At 44.2% G+C, this 25,006-nt stretch overlaps 7 protein-coding genes across 8 annotated transcripts; 4 read left to right on the forward strand and 3 right to left on the reverse strand.

Annotated features, from left to right (window-relative positions):
* Positions 1-2,241: 2,241 nt before the first annotated feature.
* Positions 2,242-6,944, forward strand: LOC115767402. The gene is made up of 9 exons (XM_030711667.1): positions 2,242-2,380; positions 2,450-3,367; positions 3,687-4,117; positions 4,175-4,326; positions 4,385-4,601; positions 4,951-5,301; positions 5,376-6,158; positions 6,207-6,427; positions 6,778-6,944. The coding sequence occupies exons 1-9, from the start codon at positions 2,242-2,244 to the stop codon at positions 6,941-6,943; spliced, it is 3,378 nt and encodes a 1,125-aa protein (XP_030567527.1). The 3' UTR covers position 6,944.
* Positions 6,945-8,337: 1,393 nt separating this feature from the next.
* Positions 8,338-10,122, reverse strand: LOC115767365 (nuclear transcription factor Y subunit gamma; the record flags this gene model as incomplete). Its single annotated transcript, XM_030711622.1, has 3 exons — positions 10,049-10,122; positions 8,631-9,957; positions 8,338-8,565 (listed from the first exon to the last, which is right to left on the reverse strand). Coding segments are annotated over exons 1-3 (1,599 nt in total), but the record flags the coding sequence as incomplete, so codon positions are not given.
* On the forward strand, positions 9,991-11,524 carry LOC115767367 (tRNA (guanine-N(7)-)-methyltransferase). 2 transcript variants are annotated; one of them, XM_030711626.1, is made up of 5 exons: positions 9,991-10,135; positions 10,433-10,571; positions 10,627-11,038; positions 11,101-11,202; positions 11,404-11,524. In XM_030711626.1, exons 2-5 carry the CDS (start codon positions 10,447-10,449, stop codon positions 11,506-11,508), a joined length of 744 nt encoding a protein of 247 aa, XP_030567486.1. In that variant the 5' UTR covers positions 9,991-10,135; positions 10,433-10,446; the 3' UTR covers positions 11,509-11,524. The 2 variants fall into 2 exon arrangements, with proteins under 2 accessions (XP_030567486.1, XP_030567485.1); XM_030711625.1 differs by lacking the exon at positions 9,991-10,135 and having other exon boundaries at positions 10,366-10,571.
* A 154-nt stretch (positions 11,525-11,678) lies between these two features.
* On the reverse strand, positions 11,679-12,905 carry LOC115767366 (RNA 3'-terminal phosphate cyclase). Its single transcript, XM_030711623.1, has 2 exons — positions 12,859-12,905; positions 11,679-12,793 (listed from the first exon to the last, which is right to left on the reverse strand). The coding sequence occupies exon 2, from the start codon at positions 12,781-12,783 to the stop codon at positions 11,704-11,706; it is 1,080 nt and encodes a 359-aa protein (XP_030567483.1). The 5' UTR covers positions 12,784-12,793; positions 12,859-12,905; the 3' UTR covers positions 11,679-11,703.
* Positions 12,906-13,039: 134 nt separating this feature from the next.
* On the forward strand, positions 13,040-14,540 carry LOC115767409 (DNA damage-regulated autophagy modulator protein 1). The gene is made up of 4 exons (XM_030711684.1): positions 13,040-13,228; positions 13,306-13,427; positions 13,546-13,933; positions 13,993-14,540. The coding sequence occupies exons 1-4, from the start codon at positions 13,164-13,166 to the stop codon at positions 14,156-14,158; spliced, it is 741 nt and encodes a 246-aa protein (XP_030567544.1). The 5' UTR covers positions 13,040-13,163; the 3' UTR covers positions 14,159-14,540.
* Positions 14,541-14,990: 450 nt separating this feature from the next.
* Positions 14,991-16,970, reverse strand: LOC115767408 (cyclin-L1). The gene is made up of 3 exons (XM_030711683.1): positions 16,307-16,970; positions 15,332-16,207; positions 14,991-15,263 (listed from the first exon to the last, which is right to left on the reverse strand). Exons 1-3 carry the CDS (start codon positions 16,903-16,905, stop codon positions 15,002-15,004), a joined length of 1,737 nt encoding a protein of 578 aa, XP_030567543.1. The 5' UTR covers positions 16,906-16,970; the 3' UTR covers positions 14,991-15,001.
* A 119-nt stretch (positions 16,971-17,089) lies between these two features.
* Positions 17,090-23,995, forward strand: LOC115767410 (DNA topoisomerase 1). Its single transcript, XM_030711685.1, has 9 exons — positions 17,090-17,439; positions 18,910-19,139; positions 19,233-19,726; positions 19,865-20,313; positions 20,405-20,490; positions 21,325-22,454; positions 22,517-22,767; positions 22,833-23,026; positions 23,109-23,995. Exons 1-9 carry the CDS (start codon positions 17,413-17,415, stop codon positions 23,209-23,211), a joined length of 2,964 nt encoding a protein of 987 aa, XP_030567545.1. The 5' UTR covers positions 17,090-17,412; the 3' UTR covers positions 23,212-23,995.
* The last annotated feature ends 1,011 nt before the right edge of the window (positions 23,996-25,006 follow it).

The raw sequence follows: 25,006 nt of genomic DNA on the forward strand, positions 1-25,006 counted from the left end.
TCGGAGCTAAGTGCTCCATTAAGACTATATGCATATATTTATATATCGTATATACACATATATACATATAGATTGTATTGGCATCTTACTATATAGTACCATATAATTAAAGTATATATATTTTGTATACAATAGCAGCAACAATGACAGCAACAGAAATTCAACATTTTGCGACTGATTAACAACAATTTAATGACCAAACCCAAACTTATACGCCTAGAGCTATATATGTATATATATATATACTCTATTCATATAGGATATATATACAATATAAGTCACAACGGCAACAACAACAACAACAACAACAATATTCAAATTAATTAACGTTGCATTTAGTCACAAGAATTATGCATGCAACCGATTTATAAACTATTCCCACACTTTCAACATTCGCGACTTTTCCATTTCTAACACACATTTTCATACTGTTCATATCTAGTACTTATATATATATATATATATATATATATATATATATATATATACAAAGCCTATCCAAATGATGGCATATTCTGATCTGACAACAAAAACCGAAAACTGAAAAAGTATTGAGAAGAATTTTTGATTGAAATTTCCAATTAACTAACATTCGACTTGAGTTGGTTGGTTTATCGTATTTACGGTAAATATATCTAAATTTTGCAACTAATTTTTATGCCATTTGCATTGTTGATGCAGCCCACTGTGCACAGTGTGGCAGGCGCAGGGGCAGTGCGGTTGTTTTTTTTTTAATTTTGTAATTTTTTGTTTGTTTTTGTCTTGTTTATCAATACAACAACAATAATGAAATTCAGTCTCGATATTATGATAAATATATTTGCATATATATATATATTGTATTTTACAAAGATATTTGCTGATTAAGAATATATATATATATACATATATGATAGATATGACACATAGAACACACACAACACATAACATATTTACAAATATACATGCATATATATATAAATATATGTGTATTTATATGTATTTCTTTTTGAATCTTATTTATATTTATATATATTTATATACAAGGCATATATATGTATACATAAATGTATATGTAATTAAAGCAAAAATTAAATAAAGATTTTGTAAACGCGATCTTCACAAAATTCGTTGCAAATAATTTAAAAGTACGTTTAGAAATCGAACCGAAAGCAAAGAAAAAGAAAAACACAAGCGAAAAGCAGAAAGAAAGAAAAAAAAACAAAATAAATAAAATCAAACAAGGCATACATACATTATACAATTTATTTTACAGTATATCCGATATCAATACTCTAGCCCTAAGTGACAAAAACAAAAATTAAAACAAAAACAAATATATTTATATACATAATTAAATAAAAAAACAGAAAATGCAATACAAAAGCAACCGTATTTATTATTTACCAGCCATCAAATATCCAGGGTATATGGCCTAGATTGACTCATTTATGCCCTGTACGCAATAGTAAACGTGTTCAAAGGGTATCCTCGCTTGCTGCAAACGAAGGAAGTATCTATGTTCGATATCTCTAATCAGTTGCATAATATCGATAAATATCGATTTGAGACATGGCTCTTAAAGCCTAGCTTCGTACGAGCTTATCAATTTCACCTTATCAAATTTTTATAAAATCGATAACCATAACTGGACACGAGCTAATAATTGTTGACGATATGTTATCCAATTTTCATGATATCGATAAATATCGATGTTGAGGCATAGCACTCAAAGCATAGCTTGGAACAAGCTGATCACCTTTTCGATAAGTTATCCAATTTTCATTAAATCGATTATCGATTACCATAACTGAAAGCGAGCTAATTGATATCGATAAATATCGATTTTGAGAAAATATTTGTAGGCACAACTTGAAGATTAGAAGAGCTAGATAGACCCAAATTGGTATATAGGCTCTCGCATAGTATATACATACATATAAAGAATATTTATTTTTTTGGATACCTAACTTTCATAAAGATCGGACCATAAGCACCGAGGTGAAAGCAAGAGAGTATTTTCCCATGCATAGTGTGTGGGACAAATGGTAGAATGTGGAGAGTTGAGGGTATCTCCTAGTCGGCTTCTTCCGTTTAGAATTGTGTCACAAGTTTTAGGCAGAGTTGGGGGTGTTGCCCGGACAACAGAGGCACTGAGATTGATTGGAATCGTCATCGAACAAACAAACTTGCACAGTGCCTGGCAGAAGGGATCCAGTGGACGACAAGTCCAGTGGACTGGTTAGTTGGTTAGCTGGCGGTATGAAGTTTCTGCTGAAGAAATGTTTGCGCAAGAAGGCGCCCGAAATGAAGCCAGGCGCCATACTGGACGCGGTCATCTCGCAGTCGTCGGCAACGGCGTGCAGGTGTCTGCTCTACAAGCTGGCCGACTACAAGCGCGGTAAGTGGCCAACGGCACAGCCAATCCTTGACAGGATCGCAGCTAAGACGAGGATGTGACCCGTTTCAGGTGGGGATCTGATCGATGCGATCAATACGGGCGGACTGATTGCCGTCGAGCAGCTGATCCGGGAGCAGTTCGGCGTGTTCATGTATAACGATGGCAAGGGCCAGATGATCAATCGGGCCGAGTTCCTGCGCTGGAAATATCGCGATCACACCGAGGTGACCATACCGATTGAGGCATCGCTCTCCATACACGATCCGCTTGGCAAGTGGGAGGATCACAAGGCCTGCTGGCAGATGCAGTACCGCGGCGCACTCGGCGAGAGTCTGCTCCATGTGCTGATCATCTGCGACTCGAAGATACACACCAAACTGGCGCGCGTACTGCTGCGCGTCTATCCCAATCTGGCGCTGGACGTGATGGAGGGCGAGGAGTATCTGGGCGCCAGTGCGCTCCATTTGTCCATTGCGTACAGCAACAATGAGCTGGTCGCCGATCTGATCGAGGCGGGCGCCGATATCAATCAGCGCGCGATCGGCAGCTTCTTTCTGCCGCGCGATCAGCAGCGCTCGAATCCGGCCAAGAGCACGGACTACGAGGGCCTCGCCTACATGGGCGAGTATCCGCTGGCCTGGGCCGCCTGCTGTGCCAACGAGAGCGTCTACAATCTGCTCGTCGATTGCGGCGCCGATCCGGATGCCCAGGACTCCTTTGGCAACATGATACTGCACATGGTGGTCGTGTGCGACAAGCTGGACATGTTCGGCTATGCGCTGCGGCATCCCAAGACGCCGGCCAAGAATGGCATTGCCAACCAGACGGGTCTCACCCCGCTCACCCTCGCCTGTAAGCTGGGCCGTGCCGAGGTCTTTCGCGAAATGCTGGAGCTGTCCGCCCGCGAGTTCTGGCGCTACAGCAACATCACCTGCTCCGGCTATCCGCTCAACGCGCTGGACACCCTGCTGCCCGACGGACGCACCAGTAAGTACCTGACCCAATCATATATAAAGCGGATTACGGATTCCCAGCTCCCTTAGCTGCTATGCAATATAGTAGTCCGATTCATCTTGTAGAGCTATACGCTATCGTATTCTCCTATTGATCAAATCTTGCTGAGGAATAGGTTGCCAAGCAAACGGCAAGATATTTTGAAAGTAATCAAGTTTTTCATCCAAGAACTTAAATTCCCATGTGATAGAATCCTCCGATCCGCTTCGCTTCAAGACGGAGAACAGCTTTGAGACTTCAGTTTGCATGGAATAAATTTTGGGAAATTCTTCTAATGCATCTTGCATTGCAGACTGGAACTCGGCGCTGTTCATAATTTTGAATGGCACCAAGCCGGAGCATCTGGACATGTTGGATGGCGGCATTATACAGCGCCTGCTCGAGGAGAAATGGAAGACCTTTGCACAGAATCAATTCCTGAAGCGTCTGCTCATCTTATCCACGCACCTGCTGTGCCTCTCCGTATCCGTTTACCTGCGACCCGCACACGATGGCGACGAGCTGGACGATGGCGACACTGGCGATGCGTCCGCGACAGCGGCCCAGCTGACCGAACTGGATGGGCATGGGAATGGTAAGGAGCAGGGCGAGGACTACAATGCCCAAACTGTGGCGCGCTACTGCGCCGAGCTGGCGACCATAGCGGGCGTCCTGAGCTATGTGGTCTTTCAGCAGGGTGACGAGATCAAGAACCAGGGCTTATCCGCATTCCTCAAGCAGCTGGTAGGTTCTGGTGAAACATGTTCGACTATTTCCATTGATTGTATATTGATTTGATAGTCACATGCGCCGGCCAAGGCAATTTTCTTGTTCTCCAATCTACTCATCCTGGCGTGCATACCATTTCGTCTGATTGGCGACACGGACACCGAGGAGGCCATCCTGATCTTTGCTGTGCCCGGCAGCTGGTTTCTGCTTATGTTCTTTGCCGGGTAGACATCTCCATCAATCAAACCCAACGGGATGCATTCATGTTCCTACCATTTGCAGTGCCATACGTCTGACGGGTCCCTTTGTAACCATGATATACTCGATGATAACCGGCGACATGTTCACCTTTGGCATCATTTACTCCATTGTGCTGTGCGGCTTCTCGCAGGCATTTTATTTCCTCTACAAGGGACATCCGCAGGTGCAGACGACCATGTTTAATACCTATACCAGCACCTGGATGGCCCTCTTCCAGACCACGCTGGGCGACTACAATGTGAGTATTACTTGACCTGGGCTTGGCATCGCTCCTAACCTCAAACTTTAACTCAACTAACCTCAAGCCAGAATATAAGAACATAACTTTGAGCACTTGACTCAGCCTGAAGGCAGACAAAAAAACTTAAATAATGAGAGCTCGGCCTAACCTGAGCTTAAAAACCTTAAAAATATAACCTTACTTTTTGAAACTTTACCTAATCTAACCTCAAACATCAGAAAATGGGACTGTACCCAAACTAACCTCAAAAAAGAACTAAAATGTTAAACACACTAATGGGAGATATCTCTTAACATCTTTTTTTATCATCTTTTGAGTAAGAAGCACATCTTAATTTTCCAAACAGTATCCCGATCTGAACCAGACAACGTATCCGAATCTATCGAAAACCGTATTTGTCATATTCATGATATTCGTGCCGATCTTGCTGCTCAACATGTTGATTGCCATGATGGGTAATACCTATGTGACCGTCATCGAGCAGTCCGAGAAGGAGTGGATGAAGCAATGGGCCAAGATTGTTGTGACATTGGAGCGAGCCGTGCCGCAGGCGGATGCCAAGGGCTATCTGGAGGCATACTCCATACCGCTGGGTCCTGCCGACGATACGGGCTTCGAGGTGCGCGGCGTAATGGTCATCAAGAGCAAGAGCAAGACGCGCGCCAAGCAGCGCAAGGGTGCCGTCTCCAACTGGAAGGTGAGCTCCTAGCCAGAACCAGATCCTGTTTAGCCTCACTCATTCAATCTCGCATGTTTCTTTTCCGACTGCAGCGTGTGGGACGTGTCACATTGACGGCACTCAAGAAGCGCGGCATGACTGGGGAGGAGATGCGTCGCCTAATGTGGGGACGCGCCTCCATATCGAGTCCCGTCAAGGTAACCAAGCAGAAGCTCAAGGACCCATACAATCTGCACACGGAATCTGATTTCACCAATGCCATGGATATGCTCACCTTTGCCAGCAATCCGGCCGCCAGCAATGGTGTGACCCTGCGCACAACAGCAACACCAACAATTGTGGCTGCAGCCGTGCCGGATCCGTTTCGTGAGCTGATTCTGATGTCCGATCAGCGTCCGGACACGCACGATCCGCACTACTTTGCCGGGCTGCAACAGCTGGCCAATAAAGCGTTCGATCTTGTCGAGCAGACGCTTAAGACGCAGCCGCAGCTGGCCAAAAAGTTGCCTGTGCCGGAAGTTGGAGCAACTGCACCTGCAGCACCTGTAGCTGCAGCTGGTGTCGCAACAGCTCAGCCGGCAAAGCCAGCAACGCCCGCTTTGCCTGTGCCCATGGCCAGCAATCTGACCAATTTGTTTCAAGATCCCAAGGATATCGTGGACCCCAAGAAACTGGAGGAGTTCATGAACATGCTCGCCGAGGTGGAGACGGAGGAGAGCGACAGCGGTGGTCCCATCCTGGGCAAACTGTCGCTGGCCAAGCGCACGCACAACGCACTCTCCAAGGCGGACATCAAGCGGTCGCCCAACTACGATGGCCAGTCCAACATGTCATCGGTCTGGGGCCAGCAATTGCCGGATCTAAACACGCTGGCGGTAGGTTATACACATAAAGCAGGAGCTGCTCACATCGAGCCATTGCAGGGCTTCAATTTCGAAGAGACGGTGGCCGAGGAGGTGCTGACCATTGAACAGGAAGCGGATGTTGAGACCGAGGACGGCAATGGCGGCGCGGATAGCGAAGATTTGCCCACAGCCGAACAGGTGCATGCCACAATGAAGCAGTTCCATCTACGCAAATGCCAGCCAGCCCAGGATGAGGCAGCGCATCGCGCCAAAAGCGCACGGATTCGACGCCGAAACAAGTGAGTGCCGCATTGGGGGATTCTCCAGGAGAATTCCACGGGAATCATATGCAAGTAAAGCAATGTTGGGCAATTAATATATATTCCTTGATCCTTGATTGAAATCTTCAATAGTTCCCGTTAAACTTGAAATTTTAAACACCTTGCCAACACGGTTTTTGGGGGTTTCCCTTGAAACTAAGATTCTCATCCTTTCCAGAATAGGTTCTTCTTCTTCTAGTTCTTCTATTTAAATATACTTTTGAATATTGCATTTTTAGCAAATTATTGAATATAATTGGTTTATCATAACTTAAGCTTAATAAATATTAATGCTCCTACCTTATTTATGCCTGGCCCACACTGTGCAGAGTCTCGCCCGAGGAGAGCGACGCGGAACTGGAAAGCAAACGCAAGCAGGCGTCGCGCAGGCGTTCCGCACATGGCCGCAAAACGGAGTCGCCGCCCGATCCGCTGGAGCCGTGGAGCACGCGCGAACTGCAGGACATAAACAAGATTTTAGCTAACAAGAAATGAGCAACATTAATTTGATTATACATTTTTTTTTTTTTTTTTTGATTTTTTGTTTGTTTTGTTTTTTCTTTGTTGTTTTCTTTTTGTATTTCGTTGAATTGCTTAACTTAATTACAAACAGAAAAGAAGACGAAGAATATTCCTCCATTCAAGGAAATCAGAGAGCCGTAAAGACAGAGAGATGAGCTTGGTTGGCTAACGCCTGGATAACTCCTTCAATTGAGTTATCATGCAATTTGACTTCATTAAATACTAATATTTAACTATACAAGTACAATATATATATATTTATAAAATGTATTATTTGGGAGGGGGTGGATTTTCTCTTGTTACGTATTGTTAAAATAGAATTGTGAAACCTGCAGCTCAGCGTGTTTGGATCAGGTGCAAAGCCAGGAAATGCCAATTGAGCCGATGTCATTTAAATGTTTAGAGCTGTTGCTTTTTTTTAAAGGTATATACACACATACAAACACACACACACACACACACGCACACAGAGACAGACACCTGTACAAAAGGGTGTGAAACTTAAGAATTTAGTTGGCAACTTGAAATTGTAGATAGATACTTTCGTGTGCGAGTCGTTGGGCAAACCAATTAAGTTCAATTCGTTATGATATGTACATTAGGCAGGACACATTCGAATTATATAAAGAGTTTCCCTGCTAGGCCGCCTGCTTGGGCTGGATTGGGTTTCACCTTGCTGCTGAACACTAAATACATTACAGAATAAAAATGTATCTTCTATTTATACAATTGCTTAACTAATTGGTACTTAGGAGCTAGCTAATTAAACACTCTCTCCGCTGCATCTAATATACAAGTATATAGGTTAGTACGAAACTGAATGGCAGGACACGGGCGCAATCAATATGCCAATGCCAAATGCTGTTACCAATTGCCTCCTGATGCTTCGATATGATTGCTAATTGGCCAAAATGTTTGGACTTCAATTCAATGCTAAACATGTTTAACTTAGCTTACATTTTAACTTATCCTTAACAATTAGGTGGCTGCTGGTGTCGTGTGCTCTCCAGTGTTGGGTGTATTTTGTTTTGGGCTTTTGCTTTTTTAACTTAAGCTAATTTTCGCTTTATTGCGTTTTACCGAAAGCCGCTATTGAGCGTACGATCTGTGGTTAATGTTGTTATGCCCTGTGTTTGCGCTTGCGTCGCTACTTGGGCGTTCGACGCCGTCGCATTTATGAATATAGACGCTGCGTTGTTGTTATTATTGTTGCTGCTGCTGTTGCTGCTGTTGTTATTGTTGTTGTTTGGATTGTTGCTGCTTATGTGTATATGCTGCTGCTGCTGCTGTTGCTGCTGCTGTTGATGGTGTTGTTGCTGCTGCTGCTGCTGTTGTTGCTGCTGCTGCTGTTGCTGTTGATGTTGCTGCAGCTGCTGCTGTGTCACAGTTGTTGCATTTGTGGGCGTGCCGCCCAGCTGCAGTATCTGCTGCGCCGTTAGCAATTGCGTGGGTATTATCACCTGCTGTTGTTGATTGTGCTGCACTGCCGCCGCCGCTGCAGCCTGCACAGCAGCAACCTGCTGTTGTTGCTGCTGCTGTTGCTGTTGTTGCATCTGCAGACGCAGCAAGTGCAGCTGATTGGCATTGATGGCAATCTGTTGATTTAACAAATAAAACATTTAGCAACGAATATCAAATTGCATTAAAATGGCCCACTTACCGGCACATTGGTCAGCTCGCCCGTTGGCGTCACCACCTGCTGCAGCAGTTGTATTTGCTGTTGCTGCTGTTGTTGCTGCTGGTGTTGTTGTTGCTGTTGGGCCAGGTTTTGGAGCAGCGCCGTTTGCTGCTGGGCAGCTGTTGTGGGCGCCGGCGTCGCTGTCAACTGGCCATTGGGCCCGGCGGTGAGTATTAGCTGCTGCGTCGGCTGCTGTGCAACAATATTTAGACCGAGACTGTTCTGCTGCTGCTGCTGTTGCTGCTGTTGATGGAGCTGCTGCACCAGTTGTGTGGGCTGCTGCCCAGGCAGCGCAATGAAGTACTGCAGCTGCTGTGCACCGGCGCCCTGCTGTATGATCTGCACTTGCTGTGGCTGATGCTGTTGGGTTGTCAGCTGCTGCAGTTGCTGATTGCTGCTGGCGGCTGCCGCCGCAAACAGATCCGGATTGACTGTGCTGAAGCCGAGCACTTCGGCCGCAGTGGCGTCCAGCTTGAGGCCAGACGCGGCGGCAGCAGTAGCCACAGGTACATTGGCGCCACTCACAACATTGCCGGTTGTGAAGCTAGCGTTGGGATTGTTATTGCTGGCAACAGCAGTTGCTGCCGCAGCAGCGGCAGCAGCAGCCACAGCAGCTGCCGCTGATACATTCGAGCTGGTTGGCTCTTTGGTTTTCTGCGTGGTTGAGGGTTTGATCTCCTCGCGCGGCACAATGTCGATAAGGAAATCAAATTGATCATAATTGGCAATCGCCTGCGCAATATCCGATCGCTGCAGCGTACGTCGACGACTCTCCTCGGTGTGCACCCAGGCGCGCATTGTTAGCTCCTGGATGAAATACTCACAGGCCTTGGCAAACAGCAGCGGCGCTTCGCCTGCTATCATTTTGGCATTCTCATCCAGTTTCATGATCTTCTTGATGCGCGCCAGCGGCAGCACCTGATGCTTGGCATCCACCTGACCAATGCCGTTCACCTCGCTCAATATGTTCGGCCAAAAGTTTTCAATCGTTGGTGGCGGCTTGCGTACCGCTTGAACGCGCGACGCTTTCGTCGGTTTCTCCTTTGGCGCCGTCGTCGTCATTGTGGTGGATGTTACGCTCATGCCCGTCGTATATGCCGCATTCCCACCGCCGCCGCCGCCGCCGCTGTTCGTTACGGACAAGCCCGTTTGCATGGGCACTGTCAGCTGCTGTGACGTGACAATGACGGCGTTTGGCCGCCGCAGGGCCGGCGTTGTGGCCGTGGAGCCAGACTTGGCCAGAGCGTCACCTAGCTCCATTTTGATCGGCGTCACAGTAATGGTATTATCAAACATCGATGTGGCATTGCTAAAAGATAAAAGTCAAACAACACAAACACAAAACACACATTAAATTGTACACACTGTACACCGATTCGAGCTCTGCGAGAGAGACTCACCTATTTGGCGCCTTATTTGTGCTGCCATTATTGGTGGCGTACATGGCCACGTTAGCTGAGGTGTGGCGTGTTGGCCGGCTGCAATTGGTAAGGGTTTGAGCACAGGCGCTGCTACGGCAATTGGTTTAAAATTGACTTAAAACGTATTGCTGGTAAATTTCGCAAATGCGTAATGCATACACAATGCGCTAGGGATGGCAACTAGTGCTGCAAAACAATCGATAAGGTCACAATGGCAGCTCGATTTTGGGACTGCCAACTTGTTTGTTAAGAACAAATACAAGCTATCGATTCTATTGATAGTATCGAACATCGATAACTCAATGTGCCGCATGCACTTTTGCATGCTAAACCAATTGTTGATACAAATTTAATTTGGCTTAGAATTAATCATCCACATGGTGACCAACAGCCAGGAGGGCGAGACGCTGCCCGCAACATCGTCGGTAACTGGGCTGCCACAGAAGCGCTTCTATCGCCAACGGGCACACTCAAATCCCATAGCGGATCACAGTTTTGATTAGTAAGTTTTTGAGCCATCCATTAAACTAGCTTTACTAAGTTTAACTACAATACAGTCCCGCCCGCCCAGAGGATGTGGACTGGCGCTCCCTGTATCCCAACATCGGCAGCGAGCAGCAAGTCGAATTTGCTGACATAGGCTGCGGCTACGGCGGCTTCCTAGTCACCCTGGGCGAAATGTTTCCCGATAAGTTGGCCATCGGCATGGAGATACGAGTCAAAGTGTCCGACTATGTAATCGATCGCATTGCGGCGCTCAGAATGAAAAATGCGGAAACAAGCGCATACCAGAACATTGCCTGCATACGCACCAATGCGATGAAATATTTGCCAAACTATTTCCAAAAGAGCCAACTCGAGAAAATGTTCTTTTTGTATCCCGATCCGCATTTCAAGCGCGCCAAACATAAGTGGCGCATCATCAACCAGGCATTGCTCTCCGAATACGCATACGTTCTCCGGAGCGGGGTAAGAATTCAACTGGAAATGGATATTCACAATTGTTTAATAATATCCATCTTCTGCCGCAGGGCCTGGTATATACGATGACGGATGTCGAGGATCTTCACAAGTGGATTGTCTCACACATGACACAGCATCCGTTGTATGAACGACTCAGTGACGAGGAAGCTGTAAGTATATCCCGCTTTAAACTCATTTACGAAGATCTATGTGAAATGTTTCCACTCCATTGAGTGAAAATTATGGTTCAAGGTAGTATATCGAATCAGCTCATTTGCGATTTTCTACCCTTGACTTATAAAATGACATCTAAAATACTATACTATATCTATATTGATCTAAAAGTGAAATGTATACCCATATCTTTGCAGAATGCCGATCCTATTACGCCCAAGCTATACCAGAGCAGTGAGGAGGGCGCCAAGGTGGTGCGCAATAAGGGTGATCACTTCTTGGCTATATTCCGCCGCATCTAGGCGCATTTATATATATTTGACAAATATATATTAATATATATTTTTTAACATAAATAATTTAAGTGTGTAACAGACTTGACCTTTTCTATCTTACACTCCCGCTATCTGTGTGTGCGTGGGAGTACGTTTATGTGTATACATATGTATATATATGTGTGTGTGTGTGTCAGTGCGTGTGCGTGTGTCCGTCCGCCCTTACATATATGCATTCCGCTGTCCGATGCCCTCACAGCTGATGAGCGTTTGGCCAAAATTGCCGTACTCAATGATGAACTTGACGCCAGCCATTTGCTCAGCCACATAAATGGCTGTTCGTGTGTGCTTGGTCAGTGCGCCGGCACGGATGCGCGAGCAACCGCTGGCCAGGGCCATATAAATGATTAGCTGATCCTGCATGTGGGTGTCCACACAGATCTCGTTCTTAATGTAGCCGGCCAGTTCACAGGAGGCATTCGAGCCAATCAAATGACCATCGATGTTCTTTTCGCCCACAGTGGCCGCACCCACCACGCAGCCGGAGCTGGTTAGCGCGGTCAGTATGATGCCGGCACCGTTATCGCGCGCCCTGTCCGGCGGATGCTTGAACACCTGTATATTGCACTCGTGATCCGGCCAGAGGCGATGTATTTCACGCTCCGCCGAATGCTGCATATCAAAGGCAATGCACTTTGGCAAACGGCCGGCATAGTAGGCGGCACCTTTGACTGATCGGAACTGGCCGAAGTCATTTAATTGAACGGCATTCAGTGAGCGCAGCGGCTCCAGGTCAAGCATACAACGGCCATTGCCGCGTGGATAGAAGCCATGATGCAGCACCTTGAGATCAAAACTAACGCCGAAACGCTTCAGATTCGGCTGCAGCACTTGCTGCATATATTCCACTTGCGGGGCAAACGATACGTTTGTGCCGCCAGTGACATCGATGCGTGACGAGGTGCCACTGAATAGCAGCACCGGCATAACCATCTGATATATAAGTGTTATGCTGGCGGCGGTTCGTGTGTCCACCTTGTACATGGTGCCGGCGATCGTTCGCGGCGTAAACGTCAGTTCCGTGGAGTGCAACGTATTGCCGTTGACCTCGGCATTCGAAATGTCGCGCAGCAAATTAACGCCATGCAGGTGCTGATGGGATAGACCCGGCTTTGGACGATTGGCACGTATCTTGACCACACGCACCGGACGATTTAGTATTACGCTCAGGGTTAAAGCATTGCGCAGTGCCTGTCCGCCGCCTTCCAAGTAGGAGCCGTCGATTTCCACAAAACAACTCATGCCCAGTTGCCTGCAAGGGTGCACATCAATTAAACCAATATGTACTAAAATTAATACACGCACTCGAGTACCTACCGATTTCAGCAAATTCTCAAATGTTTTTTTTATATATGTTAGCTATATTTATCAAGATTTCAATTTCAAATGCCACTTTGCTTACAATTAGTGATGGGCAGCACCAATTTACCGATTGGATTCGCACAGTTCTCGTACTTTTTGTTGTGCTACCATTGGCCAGTCTTTTTATGATTCAAGTTGGCAGCGCTGCAGTTGCCGTTGCATTCGCATGAGGAGTAAAAAAAACCCCCAAGCACAAAATCTGTTTTGCGCAGCAATAAAATATCCGTATTTATTTCTCTCGCTGCATAGCTGCTGGCATAATGTCGTATGTTTACCTATTGCCGGTTGCTGTCTTCTTCATCTTTCAAGTGACATTTCTGGGCACGTAAGTGGCTATTCTCTTTTCAATTTGGAAAAAAGTACCGTTTGTTATGGTTGTGCACCCGTTTTGCCCATTCGCAGTTATATTGTGGCTGTCCTGGAGGGTCATGTGGTGCCCACAGTGCCGTACATTAGCGATGCAGCCACTTACTCGCCGGAGAGCTGCATTTTCGGTCAACTAATTAATATTGGCAGCGTTCTTTGTGAGTTCGCTATCGCTGCATTTCCAAACTCGACTCATATCTCGATTGGGGAAGCATGAGTCATGTGCTGAGTGCCTCACACGGTCTGTTGTTGTATTGATCTTATTTTCATTTCCAGTGGGACTCACAATTTATGTGCGCTATCGTCATGTATTGCAACTGCATGAACATCATCCGGATCTGGGCGCCGCGGTGCTCCGGCACAATAGTATAGCCTTTTGGTTCGGCATGTTGTCCTGCCTGGGCATTAGCTTTGTTGGCAACTTTCAGGAAACCAATGTGCGCATTGTCCACTTTATTGGCGCGTTCTGTTGCTTCGGCTGCGGCACCTTATACTTTTGGATGCAGGCTTTAATCACATACTCGATATATCCCATGGCTGGCACGAAAAAGACTGCGCACATACGCCTGGGTATGTCCGTCTGTTGCACTATTCTGTTTATAATGCTAGCTGTGACCGGTGTCATGTCGCATATACTGTTTGACGGACAAGACCCACGGAAGTGGTAAGCCGTTGAAATAATCATGGCTTGGGCAGGACAATAACACTTAATTCCCATTGCAGGTATCCCTCGGATGGGGGCTGGTATTATCATGTTATAAGCACAATTTCCGAATGGATAATAGCGACCATCTTTAGCTTTTTTATACTAAGCTTTACGCCCGAGTTCCGGGATGTATCGCTGGATCATCCGCAAATCTCGCTGCTCTCATACACTATGACAGTGTAGATGTGATTGGTCTCCTATGTCGATATAGTCTCTCATTTGAAGAACTAAGAGTGGGTTCCAGTCGGAGCTGCGCCGTTAATCTTACGGCATGCTCTACCCAGGATATGCGAACTGGTGATGCTGTGGCCGCCAACAACTATAATCTATTGCCTAAGTACCAATATGTAGTGTAGGGTTAATTAAATATGAGCCAAAGCTGCTCATAATGGAAGCATAAATGCCGGTCGATTGTATTGCACAATACACATGTCATCATCCGATGGTCACTTGATCTATTCATTGCATGCGTTTTGACTGTCCAGCTAAAAGTAAACAAGTTTTAATAAATCTGCACTCGAGTTGAAATTAAAATTCAAACAGCACTTGGGGCAACCAAAATGAATTCGAATTGATATTTAAATTACATTTTGTTTCTTACATTTCCATACGATAATTAAACGAAGGTGCTAAACATGTCACGTTTTTGTAATGCGCATTGCTGTGATCTATTTTTACGGGCGAACTACTTAGTCGTACAATGCTTTTGTTCTACATTTGAATAGCTGAACATCCCTTTGGATTTCTAATAGTACACAGGGATTAACTATTATTTCGTAGGCACTTGAAATAGAGCTCGACTGCAGACAGAACCTGCCTCTGCTTCAAACACGCATTATATTGTGCACATTTACATATTGTTTATCAATTTCACTTTATTTTTACAATGACGTTCAAAATTATGTTTGGAATTTACAACTTAAAGCGCAAATGTGTGTTGCAATCAAAATAAATACAAAAAAAAAAAACAATATATGAAGAAAAAATCAAAAAGCATTTTCCGGTACAATTAGTATAGAGTTTTCATCAACGTTTGCGATCTCTAGCCCGATCGCTCTCGCGATGCTTGTGCCCACCTCGGCTATTATGACCACCACCACCACCACCGACGCTGCCTCCTCCTCCTCCGCCACCCCCACCACTGCCACGATGCGAGTAGCGATTGTGGGATTTGCCCGTATTGGAACTGGAGTTGCGGTACTTGTCGCTATCGCTGATGTTGTTGTTGCCCGTATTGCTGGAGCGTTCCTTTTTCACATAGTAATCGGAGCGCTCTCTCGACGATTTCCTGCGGAATAGCGTAATGGGTTAATATGCACAAGTTGCTACAGCTGAAGCAATGGGCGGCACACTTACCTCTTCCGGTGCTTGCTGTGCGGCGAACTGGAGCGCGTGGGCGAGCGCGAATAGTGACGCGATTTCTTTTTGTGTTTGGGCGCTGACCGCGAGCGAGATCTAGACGAGCGACTCCTGTCACGATCACGTTCTCGATCACGTTCGCGGTCACGGTCCCTATCTCGATCCCGATCCCGATCACGATCACGATGCGATTTTTTCGATCGCTCGCGACTTGGCGAATGACTGCGCGTACGTGAGCGTGGCGAACGTGATTGCGTGCGTGTCCGGGATCGTGAATGTGAACGGGAGTCCTTCTTTGGCGACTTCTCTGTGGGCAGCGGCATGGCACGCTGTATAAAGCCACCCCAGGCATTGTGAGAGCCATTATTGCGATCTACCGTGATGACAGCAGGCGGTGTATTTGCCTCCTTGGTCTTGTTGCGTGCATCGATATAACGCTTCTTCAGCTCCTCGACGGCCGCTTCGAGCTTCTCCACAACCGGCTTGGCGCGCGTATAAAGCTCCATCACGCGATAACAAATATCCGTGATATTGGCCATTGGCACACGAAATATACCAAACCACGGCGGATTATGCGGCAGCGGTATATTGAGCTTACGTGCGCTCAAATAAATGCAGGCACAGGCAATCGCCTCTGGCGTATAGCGCATGAAGACATCCGTGCGCAGCGAATCGTTCATAAAGTTCCACGACATTTGCATCAGTTTCTCGTGCTTCTCATACTGCAGCACCTGCAGATACATGACAATCAGCTTATGCGGATGCTTCACATGCACACAAAAGCCAAGTTCCTTGAGCACACGACGCTCCGCTTTGATAACCTGAGTCTTCATATTCGTATAGTACTGATCCAGCACCATGGGCGCTATTTCCCTGCGAAAAAATCAAACAAGGATGAATATTTAGAAGTTTCTTCTTGGGTTAGAAGAAGCCGCCGTAGGCAGCTCTCAATGTATTGATTGAAATGCTTACTTTTGTGCGCGCACTTGCTTGATATGATGGAAGACGTTGATGACATCGCGTATGCGACGCGGTGCCTCCTCTATTTTGGAGGCGAGGCACACACAGCTCATGGCGACCGTTTCCATATTGTGGCGCACAAAGCTCTTCGAGTAAAAGAAGCGCTGAAAAAGCACTTGGCCAGTGGCCATGGCCACTTGGGGCAAGCGCAGCAGTATGCCCGCCGTTTGTATTAGCTCACAGCCAAGTATGCGCAGATCCTTTTCCGTTTCATGATCGAGTCCGTCCTGACTGGACGGCGTCACATCAATTTTCTCCTCGGGTATGAGACTGTTCTCCAACGTTAGCACAATTTTGTTGAATAGACGCGGATACATTGGTTTGGCTGCTTCGCCATCCGGCCCGTTACCATCGTTTCCAGTGGCGCCTCCACCACCGGCAGCTCCGAGTCCGATGTGCGTGTTGTTTGAGATGTTCACGTTGTTTGAGTGCACGGAGCTAACGTTGAACACATTGGTGATTGTTTGCAATGCCGTTACCGTTGACGTTACAGAGGTATGAATAATGCCAGTCGTGGCGGTGATAACACTAGTTGCACCACGACTGGCCATTTGATTTGAAACTTATTTTTTTACCTGATAAAAAAAAAAAACTCTTGATACGTATGTTATGTGTATTAATTTGTGAATTGCCAACAGTGTGCACCCAAAACGTTTGCAAAAATTACTATTAAAAAATACTAAAATAAAGCTAGTACTCAACTTATCGATGCTGGTGTCCGAAAACTATCGAAAACCATTGGCGTGCAATGTGCACATCTCCAAACAGCATACAGTTCGAAGTAGATTCGGTACGAACGTGTTCGCGTGGCCGCTGCGCGCTGTAAAAGAAAGAGACTGTTCTAAGTGTAATATTGGGGACTTGGGAAAAAAAAATATCATTTTGTACCATCGCGCACTAAATGCAAAAGGCACAAGTAGCACTTGCAGTCGTGTGCAACGGCTTTTGAAAACTAAAATATATTAACTACAACATATAGAGGTGTAGAAAAGAATTTAAAAAAGTGAAGTTGGGAAAAAGCCGTGAGCGCCGCACTGCCAACTGAGAAATTGTGCAAAATGAGTGGGGATGTGGCTGCTGAAAATGTAAGTAATTTCGAGACGTATTTATTTTTATGTAATTTTCATCTGTTCAGTAAGTGCATTAACGAGCGGTGCGAATGTGTTGATAATTTTCACATGTAAAAAATGCATAAGTACTTGCAACCAATGCAAGTGTCGACCAACCTGCGCCTAAATCATGCGTAGTCGCATTGCAATAAAGAGTAAAAGGCCTTTTGGTAATTTACGAAAATGGCGACAATGCATGCAAGTAGTAGCAGGCAAAGGCAGGCGGTAGGAAATCGACGAGAGACGGCAACGACACAGCGACAATGTGTATTTGGCACAGTGTGACCGATTTTCGCTGCTCTAAATACTATTGTGGTATTTTGCGTGCATCAATAATTTTCTAAAGTGTGTTATATATTTTATTTTTACAATTGTTTCATGACTACGATGACTTATTTTGTGCATAAATACGGACTTTATCACACTGTCACACACACACACACATTTATATATATATATATATATATAAATATATATTTATACACTGTTCAACTGTAGAAAAATACATCAATGAAGGAAAAATATTTAATTTAAAGTAGATGCCGCTTTGGTTTTGAAAATAGGTTCGAACGAATACATTTTGTGAATTGTGTTATAGTATTTTGCGTATTTTTGACGTTTGTAGAAATTTGGTCACACTGCACAGGGTGCCAAAGTAATCACATGTGTACGTACGTTTGTACACACACATACATATGCACACACAAATAAAAAAATAAAAAAGAAAAGAGCCTTGATCTGCTGTTGTTACACCGCTCACGTTAAAAGTTACGGTGGGCAGAAAGTATGAACACAAACGTCGGAAAAATCAACAGTGCTGCAAGTGGCGCCCTCCCCTCCCCTCCCAGCCCCTTGTATCCTGTTAACTGTCGCCGCCATGTGTTCTTCTTGACTTAAATATTTTCTCATGCACGGAAACACAATACATTTGAATTTGTTAGGGTTGATTTTTCACCACGTGGTGGTGTGGTGTGGTGTGTCTACATCCACTTACATATTAACACACATACACATAGCTACATAAAGAGCTGTGAGTTTTGTAAATCATTGACAATTGACTTGCAGAGTTGCTACTTAAATGTGTCACACACAAACAAACAAACAGACAGACAGACACAGACAGAGACACATGCACATGCACACAATGCTTTCCATCGCACAGGTAGTCAATGCTTCATTTCGTTTTCAGTTATAGCAAGTATTACATTCACACATACACAAAAATTACATACATAAATATAAGTCGAAGAATTGTAGAGCTCTAAATATTTCCATACGTGTGCTACATATATATGTATATATAACAAAGTATTGACGACTTCGAAATTGTCCGTAAATAGCTGCGATGGATTCTATACTAGTAGTCTGTATTTCAAATTGAATCTCACATTTTTCCATCTTAATTGTTATTTTCTTCTTTTTTTTCGCTTATGATTTGCGTTGCAGAATGTACACGTGCAAAATGGCGGCAGCTGCGAAGTGCAATCGAATGGTGTAACCACAAACGGACACCATCACCATCATCATCATAGCAGCAGCAGCAACAGCAACAGTGGAGGCAACAGCAGCAGTAAACACAAATCATCCAGCAAGGATAAGCATCGTGATAAGGAACGCAGCGAGCACAAGAGCTCTAGCTCATCAAGGGAACATAAAAGCAGCAGTAGCAGCAGCCGGTAGGTGTTCCGAATCACATTATTATATTATACCATATCACATACCCTTTGTATGCCCCTGGGCTAATGCAAATAATTAAACACTTTTTGCAGCGATAAGGATAAGCATAAAAGTAGTAGTAGCAGCTCATCGAGTGGCAAGGACAAGCATCGGGATAAGGAGCGCGACAGCAGTAACTCACATCGCAGCTCATCGTCGTCGTCTTCCAGTCATCGCGATAAGGACGGCAAGCACAAGTCTTCGTCTAGCCATCATCATCATAAGAGCGGCAGCAGCAGCTCATCCTCTAAAGACAGAGATCGTCGCGACAAAGATCGCAGCAGTAGCAGCAGTTCTTCCAGTCGGGATAAGCACAAGTCTTCATCGTCGTCGTCGTCGTCGAGCTCACGCCACAAGGGGTCATCGTCTTCATCATCATCGAAAAGCAAACATTCCAGTTCAAGTTCTCGACATGGCTCATCCACGAAAGATCCCTCCTATGATGGTGTATTCGTTAAGCCAGAGCCCGTCTCACAACCACACACGAATGACCATGATGATCCCCTACTGCAGTTGCAACAGCTGCAGCAACTCCAGCAGCAGCAGCATCTCCAGCAACAGCAGCAGCTCCAGCAACAGCAGCAACTGCAGCAACAGCAGCAACTGCAGCAACAGCAACAACAGCAGCAACTGCAGCAACAGCAGCAGCTGCAATTGCAACAGCAACATCTGCAGCAGCTCCAACAGCAATCTGAGTGCAATGGCTATAAGAATGGCTACGAGGAGCACATTGTGGATGTTAAAAAGGAAGAGGATAACTTTGACTTGTCGCAGGCCAGCTCCTGTGACTACTCCATGTCGCAGTTTAGAGCCGATGAGCCATCGTTTGTGGCCAAACAGGAGGCAACCTATACGGAGGATGATAGCGCCTTAAACGATGATGATGATGATGACGATAATGATAATGATAATAACGATGATGACGAGGATATGCCGTTGGCAATGCGTAAGCGTAAACAAGAACCCTCCGATGAAATGGACGGCGCTGAAGATGACGATGATGACATTCCGTTGCTTGCGCGTAAGAAGATCAAAAAAGAAACAAAGGACAAGAAAAACAAAAAGAAACGACCAAAGGAGGAGCTCGATGACGAATACGGCAGCGCCAAACCCAAAAAGAAAAAGGTCAAAAAGGTAAAATACAAATAAGACAAGCAATGTTGTGTCCAACAATGCAATTAATTAGGGTTTTCTAATAAAATGTTTAAAATGTTGCCTTTTGCAGGAGAATGAGATCAAAGCGGAGCCTGTTTCCCCAACCAAGCGTTCGCGCAAGGACAAAAAGGATGAAGAAGAGGAAGTGTGGAGATGGTAAATAACTTGTTAACTTTCACAAATTTAAAACTAAAACCGAAAATCAACATTGAATATTAATTAATGACAGGGCTTTTTTTATATTGAATTTTTCATTTCAAAGATTGCATTGTAATTTTAATTACACCTCAGTTCACATCAAATGTTCTGCATTTTATAATGGAACACTTTACTTCAGTAAAAATCTCCAAAATATTAAAAAAAAAAAAATTGAATGTTGATTTTCGATTTGATTTGCTATAAACAGAAAGTGCTAACGCATCGTATTAAGCAAAATGTATGCAAAAAAACAAAAGGTGTTTGCTAAATGGTTTTAATAACATGCAAGTGTGTGTGCGTGGGTGCATGTGTGCGTTTCCATTTGTATCTGATGTTGAGTTGACGTGTGCATGCGTGTGTGTGTGTGTGTGCGCGCGTGTGTGCGTATGTGTTAAGTTTGAATGTCACTGACCTATATATTTTGAAAGTCACATTTGGCAGTGACAAGACGGCTGCGTTGAGTGTGTAAACTTTTTGACCATTCACCACGGTACGCGTGCAACAGCTGTGCAAACGAAAAAAAAAACACGCACACACACACACACACAAGTTTTGAGGTTATGTTGTGACTCGTTGTTTTTTCACGTTTGATTGCGTTATGTGAGCACAGTTGTTGGCACAGCAAATGGCAACTGTGCTGTCGCTGTCGCTGCTGCTCATTGCAAAACGTGAACTTAACGTTATATTTAAGCAGCAACGAGGAGCAACAGCTGCTGCCAGTATAAAAAAGAAAATCAACAGCAGCGACAATTGCAACAAGACTAAATCGAAACGTACTTGTGCTCTTTTAAGGTGGGAGGAGGAGAAGCGCGAGGATGGTGTCAAATGGACAACGCTTGAGCATAAAGGCCCCGTATTCGCGCCGCCCTATGAGCGCGTGCCCCGCAACGTACGCTTTTATTATGATGGCAAGCCGCTGGAGCTCAGCGAGGAGACCGAGGAGGCGGCAACATTCTATGCAAAGATGTTGAATCACGACTATTGCACCAAGGATGTATTCAATAATAATTTCTTTAAGGATTTCCGCAAGTCTATGACCCCCAAGGAGAAGGAAATTATTAAAGATTTTCGCAAATGCAATTTCCAAGAAATGCATCAATTCTTTCTGGCTGAATCTGAAAAACGCAAAGCAGCCACCAAAGAGGAGAAGCTCGCCAAGAAGAATGAAAACGAAGCGTTAATCAAGGAGTACGGTTTCTGTATGATCGATGGTCACAAAGAGAAGATTGGTAACTTTCGGCTGGAGCCGCCGGGTCTGTTTCGCGGCCGCGGCGAGCATCCAAAAATGGGCATGATCAAGCGTCGCATTGCGGCCGCCGATGTGTCCATTAATTGTGGTAAGCAATCGAAGGTGCCACAGCCACCGCCTGGTGAGCGCTGGAAGGAGGTGCGTCACGACAATACCGTCACTTGGCTGGCTTCCTGGACAGAAAATGTACAGGGTCAGGTGAAATACATTATGCTGAATCCATCGTCTAAGCTAAAGGGCGAAAAGGATCATATTAAATACGAGACAGCCCGCAGGCTAGATAAGTTTATTGACAAAATACGCGCCACATACCGCGACGAATGGAAGTCCAAGGAGATGCGTGTGCGGCAGCGTGCCGTAGCTCTCTACTTTATTGATAAGCTCGCACTGAGAGCGGGCAATGAAAAGGACGAGGATCAAGCCGACACCGTCGGCTGCTGTTCGTTGCGTGTTGAGCATGTGCAGCTGCACAAGGAGCTCAACGGCAAAGAGAATGTTGTCGTATTTGATTTCCCTGGTAAGGATTCCATACGCTATTACAACGAGGTCGAGGTTGAGAAGCGTGTCTTCAAAAATCTGGAACTGTTTATGGAAAACAAAAAGGATGGCGATGATCTCTTCGATCGCCTCAATACCCAAGTGCTAAATGAGCATCTCAAAGAGTTGATGGATGGTATGCAACTAACTACATTACCTGTTGTTCCATCTCCTATTATATTCTCATCCCATTCGCAGGACTCACGGCTAAAGTATTTCGCACATATAACGCATCGAAAACGCTGCAAAACCAATTGGATCTGCTTACCGATAGCAACGCATCGGTTGCCGAGAAGCTGCTGGCCTATAATCGCGCCAATCGTGCAGTCGCCATTCTCTGTAACCATCAGCGTTCGGTGCCCAAAGGCCATCAGAAGTCGATGGAGAATCTAAAGGAGAAGATACGCGCCAAGCGCGATGCCATTGATGACTGCGAGGCCGAATATCATGTAAGTGTCTTGGGTCGTCTCGACTTGGATCGTCTCTAAATATCTTCAATTCGAATCTAACACAGGATCTAAAGAAGGCGGCCAAGCGTGGTTCTGTGAAGGAAAGGGTTATTGCTGATAAGAAGGGCAAAATACTGGAACGTTTAAAGGATCAACTGAAAAAATTAGAACTACAAGAGACTGATAGAGACGAGAATAAGACCATTGCCCTGGGCACATCCAAACTAAATTATCTCGATCCACGCATCACGGTTGCCTGGTAAACTGAACATATCAATATTTTTCCATATAAGTGAAAGCTAATGTCTCTCTTTCTCTCTCTCTCTCTCTTTGTTGTGCAGGTGTAAAAAGTACGGCGTGCCGATTGAGAAGATCTTTAATAAAACGCATAGAACCAAATTTCTCTGGGCCATTCACATGGCCGATGAGAATTATCGTTTTTAAACAATTGTTTTTTAACACAACCAAGAAAATATATACACACACACTCACACGCACACCGCGCGGGAGGAGGCAGCAGTTAAAGCGGTGAAGACCAACTCAATCAAATACACACACGCAAAAACACACACCCCACCAACAACAACACAACATCATCAGTACCAACACAAACAAACTCAACCAGATACACAGACACACACATACACACGGCGAGCAATCAGTGCAGCCAAAAGGCGCCACCCCGTCGTCGGAATGATGCATCAAGTAACATCTTCTTCGGATCGGCAAACCTCTAACGGTTTATGCAAAACTATTATGCATATATACACACACACAACCACACACACAAATTGAAGGAACACAGAGCGAATGAGAGGGAATGATATATATATATATATGTGAATTACTGGTAGCTTTTGTTTTGGTTGCACACAATATATAATTATATATATATTATATGATTTTAATAATTGAAGTGTTGCGCACTACGCTGAAGTTTAACTTAGCAGCAATGTAGTGGCGGGCGCTTGCAAACTGTACCCAACTCAACTCAACACAACACACCACAACTCAACACACCACAACTCAACACACCACACCACACAGACACACAGAAAATAAAAGTAAACAAATAAAGAAAACACACATAAACCGCGCACACAGACGCCCGTACATAGACTTATGTATGAAGAGTGTGTGTGTGTGTGTGCGTGTTTTTTTTTTTTTTTTTTTTTTTGTGTAAGTGCGTGTGTAAGCGCCGCCGGAGAACATAATTTTTGTATGTTATATACCTATATCTTATGAAATCAATTATTTTGATAGGTTATTATTAAAATTATTATTATTTTTATTACTATAAAATAATTTTTATTATTATTATTATTTTTTTTTTTGTAAAATTTACTGTATGAAAAGAATACATTTTATGTTTATACTTATAGTTGATCTTCGTTTAGCAAAAAGTTTATACCTACAATTTATAATAAAATTTATAAAAACATACATATTAAGTGCTAAGTGAAGAGAAACCTTGTAGCCCACTTTTAGCATAGCATAATTTATTCGATTAGAGCAGCGAAGCGAAAACAGTTAAAAGAGGAACACAACAAAAAATACGAACGAAGAGAGAGAGAGAGAAATCAAGTTTATATATACTATGTAATTACGTTGTAATTGTGCACAACATCATGCCCTACATCCATAAATTAAATGTATACCCTATATACATATATATATATATATATATATATATATATATATATATATATATATATATATATATATTTTAAAACTCTTTGTTTTTTTTGTTGTTCTTTAAGTTAAGAAGGCCGCGTGTTTTCACTTTGTTTAAGCAAATTATCTAAAATTTTGTTCCCCTTTGCTTTTGTACAGAAAATGTTGAATACTATTTTTTTCGTTTTTTTTTTTTTTTTAATTTTTATTTATCACAAATAAACAGACCGGAAGCACTTTCACACATAGCCAGGTTTCAAATTATGTTCTATTAAAAAAAAAGAAAGAAAAAGGAAACGATCAAAATCAAAAGATGAAAGAAAACGAGAACAACGCAACAAAGAGCATATAACAAGAAAGCATTACATGATGAATTTAAAGAAAAAAAAGCAAAAAAAACATCATGCAACTAAGTTTAAAGCGAAAACCCCTTTATAAATAGGATTTATACGAATATAGTACGTGCAATTAAGTGAACTAAAATCCGTTTGATCAATAACTATAAATTGTAAAAAACAAAAAAAGAAAAAAAAACCAATGCAAAAATTAAATCTACATAAATGTA

This window comes from Drosophila novamexicana, unplaced genomic scaffold (assembly GCF_003285875.2).
Source record: "Drosophila novamexicana strain 15010-1031.04,08,12 unplaced genomic scaffold, DnovRS2.1 tig00001385-arrow-arrow-pilon, whole genome shotgun sequence".
In the NCBI taxonomy this organism is placed as follows: Eukaryota; Metazoa; Arthropoda; class Insecta; order Diptera; family Drosophilidae; genus Drosophila; species Drosophila novamexicana.